We start from the raw sequence: 7,298 nt of genomic DNA, 5'->3' as shown, positions 1-7,298 counted from the left end.
CTTGGTTTGATGAGGAATGCAAAATGGAAAGGAGAACCTTGAAAAAGGAAGGAAAGGAGAAGATGAATGTAAAGTTATAGAAGCAGATACAAAAAAGGAAAAAAATATGAGTTCATGCAAACAAGGAGAGAAGAGTTAATATATTAAAGCAAGAATAATCCAAAGCTTTTCTGGTAGGAACTGCAACCAAGGAAGAAACAAATTGAAAATAATATTATAGCCAATCAATGGTTTGAATATGCAAGGCAACTCTATGAGAAAGAATCTGAGGTGGAGTCCCCCCCTAGGATCAACACAAATTCAAAACTCTTCACATTACAAGAGTTGGAGAATGGAATTAAGAAGCTGAAAACAGGGAAGGTGTTGAACTTCAAGCAGAGTATCTAAAATGGGGAATGAACACTTTTGCGCCGCACATCACGGAAATATTCAACGACATCATTTAACAAGGATTCCCAAGAGACTGGACAACTAGCCTAGCAATACCCCTTTTTAAACGTGGAGACATTAATAATCCATACAACTATAGAACAATTATGATCAATCCTTTGTTTGCAAAGCTTTTCAGCAGCATGGTAGAAGATATAATTAGTAACTGGGCATAAGTAAAAGAAAAGAGGGCAAGAGGACAAGTAGGTTTTAGGCCGAAACAATCTATAGTGGATCATGGTACCACGTTGAGACACATTGTTGAAAAGGTTTGGGAGGACAAAGAAGAAGTATTTTGCCGCTTTGTTGACTTCAAAAAAGCATTTGACACAGTCCCTAGGGATAAGTTGTGGCGTAGAATGGAAGAACTTGAAATTCCTGTGCATTATAGAGCTGCTATCCATAGAATTTATGAAGAAGTGAAAGTCAAAATTAGAACCTGAGTAGGTATTTTAGAAAGCTTTAGAAGTGACATTGGAGTCAAGTAAGGTTGCCCTCTATCCCCTACTCTTTTTGGACTATATATTGATAAATTGGAAGAGTGGCTAAATCTACAAGGTGGAGATGGTATTCGGTTGGGAAAGTTTGTGATAAAGCTTCTTTTATATGTTGGTGATATTGTATTGATTTCTAAATCGGCCCATGGATTGCAAATGAACTTATATGCCCTTGAGCATTTTTATAGAGAAGTGGGGATGCAAGTCAATACTAGCAAGACCAAAATTATGTTTTTTTCTAATAAAAGGAAGTAGAGGCAACATACTTTTTTCTTTGAAGACAACATTCTTGAAGAAGTAAATGAGTACAAGTACCTTGGGATTGATTCAACAACAAATTCAATTGGGAGGACTGCAAAAAGAAGAGAATTTTAGAAGGGTGGAAAGCATTATATGCTCTTCGAAACAAATGTAGAGAGGCAGAGTTAGGGGATTGGAAAACAATTAAAGTGCTTTATGGACTCCTAGTTTGTCCAATGATGCTATATGGGTGTGAATTGTGGGCTAGCAGCACTCCCGTCTCAAAATGGAAACAAATTGAGAAAATCCAAAAACGCTTGATCATGAGCAAGTTCAAAATAAAAAGTTCCGCACCTTATGAGATAATGTTGAGTGAAACAGGAGCAACCCCCATTGAAGCAATTGTTATGGTGCAATTCATAACATATCTAAAAATAATTGAGCAAATGAGAGTAGGTGGGATAGCCTAATGTTATCTTCAATGAAGGCATGAGTGAAAGAAAGAAAACATGGATGAAACAAAACTACACATGGATGCAAAAATGGAATATCTACCTCAATGCGTGTCCCACAAATAGCAAGGAGCTAAAGGATTTTGTTATGGAGAAGTTTCGTAAAAGGTATGGGGAAAAGAGTTGGGTAGAAAGAAGAAATATTACATTGAGGAATTCAACCCTATGTGTGATCTACAACTAAAAGGGTTCATTGGAGCTAACATTTCGTGGAGGGCAAAGGTTCTTATTGCTCAATTAAGAACCAACTCACGTCAACTTCAGTGTGAAACATGATGGTGGAAAAGGCCTAAAGAAGCTTGGGAAGAACGGGTGTGTACACTTTGCACCTCCACGACCGTGGAATCAGAAAAATATTTAATTTTGGAATGTGATGCATTCAAAGACATCAGAGAAAGTTATGATAACATGTTAGCATCACTTTCTTGGCATTGTCTTTTTAGCGAGGGGATTTTTAGAAGGTTGGGCCAACTCATCATCAATTTGAATCGGAAAAAGATTAAATTACAAGAAGCGAAAAACATGGAACTAATGGTGTCATAAACTATTTTTAGTCTCGTGAACCTTAAAATATCATTTCATTTCATATATCATAAAAATAAAAATTTATTTATATAATATTTTATATCAACCAATAAAATAAACATTTATAATTAAAATATAATTAATTTAAAACCATCTAAATATTTTTAAAAATAAAAATAATGATTATTATTTTTAGATATTTTAAAGGTAATCTAAAAACTACAATTTCATTTTTAAAATAAATTAAAATCTTGAAAATCCGGGTTACAACTGAAGATTTGATTTTGGATTTTAAGTATCCCAAAAATTCTTAAATAATGCTAATCTATTTAGACCATATACAAACTATTCAAACACCAAGAGGATTATATTTCTTCAAAAATTTCCGACCAAATTCTAGAGAACGCCTTATACCCATTAGACTATCGCTTTTTGATATTGATTAATTTTGTCATCCTTAATAATTTTTGACATTGACATCTTTTTGACATTGACATCTGGGATCCACCCCATTTATTTTCTCTGGGTATGAAATCTTCACAATTCTGATAGACCAGGATCGATCTCTGTGTTTCTATAATCCCCCACACTCCAGATACTGAAAATCTTTTCACAACAATCAAACATCTAGCGTTTGATTCCCACTCTTCTGCAATATGGAGGACACGCAGCCGGCACCTGAAGCAGGTATTCTTGGTCTAAAACTTTACCCTTTAGGCTATTCAGTTCGGATTTGACTACATTTCCGGGAGCTGAATTTTTTAATTTCGCGATCTTCGTTTAAATATTGCGCACTAACAGCAGGTATTACAAAGCGGGTGGATGTTAAAAGGTTTTTTACCCTTTAGGCTGTTCAGTTCCGATTTGACTGCATTTCCGGGGTTTGAATATTCTATTTTTGCCATCATCGTTTAAACATTGCGCACTAACAGCCGGCATTGCATAGACGGTCGGTGTTTAAAGTTTTTTTTTTCACGGTTGGAAGATGAATTAACTCGAATCAAATAATGTATCGCCTGCATTATTCGCAATGGATGCCGAAGTACATTACATTGAATAATTCTATACGTGTTTGTTTACAGTTAGCCCTAAAGTTTGTCAGGAGCTCTGTTAAACGTTTAATTTGTTTAAGGACTAGTTCAAACTGCCCGATAGACTAAGATGAGATTGAGGTGGTTAACCAGCTCCTTTGCCTTGGATCCTTATAAACAATTTGATAACCAGCTCCTTTGCTTTGGATCCTTTTATATATATATATATATATATATATATTCATTCTTTTTGACGTATTTAATGGCCTACATGAAATACACTACCGGGGGCGGTTTTGCCGAGACTGCTGAAGAAGTTTAATTGAAGTAAATTGCCTTTGGTACCTTTCTTCAAGTGATTCAGAAGAAGAATCCGAATTAGAGGAAAACTTCATAAGTTACAATTAGGGAACCCTCAATATGCTATGCAAAGTTACTTGGAACAATATCCAATTGGTTAGTGGAATTGGATTGAATCTAACTAGCATATATCCATATTAAGCACTTATACGTATAAAAAATGTAATCCGGTGATTCCTATCAATCGTTAAGAGATATAGGATTAAGATGGAATTATGCAACTTTGTTGTTATAATTATAATTAGGTTATGGTAATTAATGGTTTTTGTATTTGTTTTTTAAATTATGGAAATCAACTTATTTTTATTTTAGTATTGTTATATATGATGCTTCTAAGCATGAATCATGTTACCACAAAATCTAGTAGGCTTTGGAGAGGAAAACCCTACAAGACAAATAGCTAGACTAAGTGTTAACAATAAGACAATGGGTCACTATCACCATAGTCAATGCCCCTTGCTTTTTATGGTACAAGGGTTCAAGAAGCAATTTGCTTTCTACAAGAGACCTAGGAAAGAAATGCGCAAGACCTAGGGTTTCGTGAATTTGCATGGTTATAGGTACTCCCAAGTCAAGGCAATAAGGAGAAAAGGCTTCTTATGATATACTTTAATAAGTACTAAGCTCATACAACCTTCAAAGAAATCCCCAAGTTGAGGAAGAATAGGTAGGGGTTCCATCTTAGGGCAATAACTAGGGCAAGAGATTTTATGGACAAAATCTAAGTGGATTGCCACCAAACTTGGAGGTCAAGTAGCCAAGACCCTTAGCTTGATGTTTAGGTTCTTAGATTCCCACAAGACCTCTCCAAAGGCAATTCACTCTAAGCCCTAGTTAGACGTCTTACTCTTACCTTAAGAGGACCAAAATTTTTAAGAGAAGGTTTATGGATAAAAAGTAAGGTTGACCACCAAGGACTTGGATTACTGCCTTGTCCTTTGGGCATATGGAGTCTAGGAGGCTCAAGATCAGCTAAATCGTTTCGAAGGAGGCTAAAAATTGATGCCCTAGGTATCAATTTTTAGCATTTACCCACTTAACAGGAAAATAGAGTTTTATGGAGAGTCTAAAGGATTCCTCCACTAGTCTTGACAGCTGCTGGCACCAACCTGTACCACGTCTCAAGTCCATGCATGCAATCAATATATGGACTCCCTACATCATGAACCAATCTAGTGCGTTAGAAATTTCCCTTCATTGGTTATACCACGTAGTGGGATCTGTCATCCTGCCTCTTGAAAGCGCTCCCAAATACTACCTGGAGTCTAAACATCCGTCTGGAAGTAAGGTCCACCAACCGTTGTAGATGCTCATGAGACACCTCAAAATGTCTTGCCAAAAGGGGGTCATGCATCTCCCTGAGTGTGGGCTCAAGGGTGGTGCAAGTGTTACCTCTATAGAAGATCGGACTACCCCCAAGTATTCATCTACCAACTTGCACCCCGACCATATGCCACAACTGGAAAGCCTCTCTCCTGATGCACTGTGTCCCGTCCAACTGTCTTAGACCATCCTCCAGGGTCCTGTTGCTCATGATGCGAGCATCAAGAGACGATATCCAACTCCACCGTGTCAGTGTGCAATGCTGGAGAGTAAAAAATGGACGCTCACAGTCGGCCCTGTCATCAACTCGCTCTCCAAATCTGAGTGTGCCAAACCTAATGGTGTGTTTGATGCCCTCGTTATGCGGAAACACTTCAACAACGTGTCATGCATCATCATCCTCTGCTGCACTCAAATACGTATCCCTACACTCCTTTGCATAGCATTGAACTCCGTGGCACAACTGGATACAAAAACTCAATGACATGCCACCATGTACCATAGGGCATCCCGTATGTGCCCATGCATCCGCCACTCTTCTAGTACACCCACCATGATGTGATCTACACCTCCTCATTTGCCTAGGTACACCTATGTGGCCCAACTCCTCACATGCAATCGGGAATAACGCTACCATGTCAAACCTCAGTAGCTCTAGTGCCCAATCCATCAATGTGAGAGCACTTTCTCCATATGATGCCTTGTTTGGTGGCCTGATGATGCCACCTCCTCCTACCAACTCCTGCCAGAGTAGTCTAATCATCCTACAATCTCATGTCAACCCAACATGCCATGACAACTCATGAAATCTTCTTGCTCCTCTGTCAATCCATGTTGTCAAGAACTCTGAAGGGGATATGAAAAGGTGTGTGCGTCCAACCACCGAGTCCATCATGCAGCTACTACCATCACCTACCGACTCCACAATGTGATGGAGAATCCCACCTGGATCCCAACAACAGTTTGGCTCTCGAGTTGCTTTGGTAATCCACAACCTTTGTTGAATTGTGGTCATGGATGCATCTAGCTTCCTAGCCAGCTGCATCGGATACCAACTCAATATCTCTCACCATCCAACCCTGAGAGAGGGATCGAATGCATGAACAACCATACACGGAACATGTCCTCCATCGTGCAAATTCTGCACCTTGTGCAGCTCGTGTCGCTCCATCTCACTAAGTCTGGCAAATCCATGTAACTTGCCTAGGTAATGCCGCCTCTCTCTCACCAACATGTAGAGGTCGCCCAATAATGCCGCAAGCCTCATCGATGTATGCTTGAAAGGGACTGTCATCTGAAAGTATGACATCCATGTTGGCTTTTGATGCATCTGATTGCTCCTCATCGATGGCCGACTCTAAGGATGGATGCTCATCCTCCTCCACTATGGCTTCAACATGAGCCACTAACTGTGCCTCCAAAGATAGCTCATCATGCATAACATCCTCAACAATCAGCGATAGGTAGCTACCGTTTGGAAACTATGTCACAGATGCCTCTATACCTATCGACTCCTCATCAATGGTGGATATGTCTCCTGGTACCTCATCAACCTCTTGTGTGCTGTTATCACCTGAAAACTCAAACATGGCCCTGGACACCTCATCAATGGATCCCTCAACAATGGACGACATCTCATCCATGGGTGGCTCCTCATCAACAAATGGCCCACTGAGTGTATGCTCTACTCTCTCCACTAGGGTGTCAACCGGAGCTACCGAAGGGATCTCCAACAAGGGTGACTCATGCGTCACATTGGACACATCAACACGCTCCTCACACTCCTGTGTGCCCACAATCTCATGCTCAACCTCCTCCTTAGGCTTCTGATATCTAAAGCCAGGTCTCCACCAACAAAAGCGCCTCTCGGTCTCATCCTCTAACTGTCCTCCTCTATGCTCCTCAAATGAGAAAGCCCTCTTGATCCTAGGATCCAATGCCTCACACTCATCAATCCTATCCATGGAGGGCCTCATCAAATCTGCAAAGGTGTCTGGTTCCCTCTCCTTCTTCGGTTCACCCAGAAAATGAGGCATGGTAGGTCGGTTGGGCTAGCCATGGGTATTGTTCTACTGAACTGAGTGTGCATGTGTGTGGCTTCTTTGTTGGTTATGTCTCAATGTCCCCATCATTTGTTGCATCCTCTCTAGGACTTGTTGGTTTTGCCTCCTCAACAATTGATTCTCCCTCATCAACTCCTCCATGATCCCTTCTGTACTCTTCTCTTTTAGTGTCATCAGAGTGCCCATAAATTCACCAGTCACTATGAATGCATGGCCAAATCCTCCATGATCTTGTTGGCTCCCCCACAGCTGGCCAAGATCATGCTCTGATACCACTGTAATATTCCTAATTGGAATTTAACAGCTAATACCAAGCAA

At 40.0% G+C, this 7,298-nt stretch overlaps 1 protein-coding gene across 3 annotated transcripts in view; it reads left to right on the top strand.

The window, feature by feature from the left end:
* Positions 1–2,668: 2,668 nt before the first annotated feature.
* Positions 2,669–7,298, top strand: part of LOC149147938 (acyl-CoA thioesterase II) — a 304,813-nt gene continuing 300,183 nt past the window's right edge. The window contains exon 1 of one of the 3 annotated variants that reach the window (XM_089438380.1): positions 2,669–2,890. In XM_089438380.1, the coding sequence (XP_089294506.1) occupies positions 2,860–2,890 (31 nt within the window). In that variant the 5' untranslated portion in view covers positions 2,669–2,859. The remainder of the gene's footprint in view (positions 2,891–7,298) is intronic. The other 2 variants (XR_016262313.1, XM_089438379.1) reach the window with 2 other exon arrangements.

This window comes from Pinus tabuliformis, chromosome 9, assembly GCF_031772625.1.
Source record: "Pinus tabuliformis cultivar Carrire ecotype Pingquan chromosome 9, CPIR1, whole genome shotgun sequence".
NCBI lineage: Eukaryota > Viridiplantae > Streptophyta > Pinopsida > Pinales > Pinaceae > Pinus > Pinus tabuliformis.
Note: the sequence above shows the minus strand (reverse complement) of the source record. Positions and strands in the feature narration are given on the sequence as shown.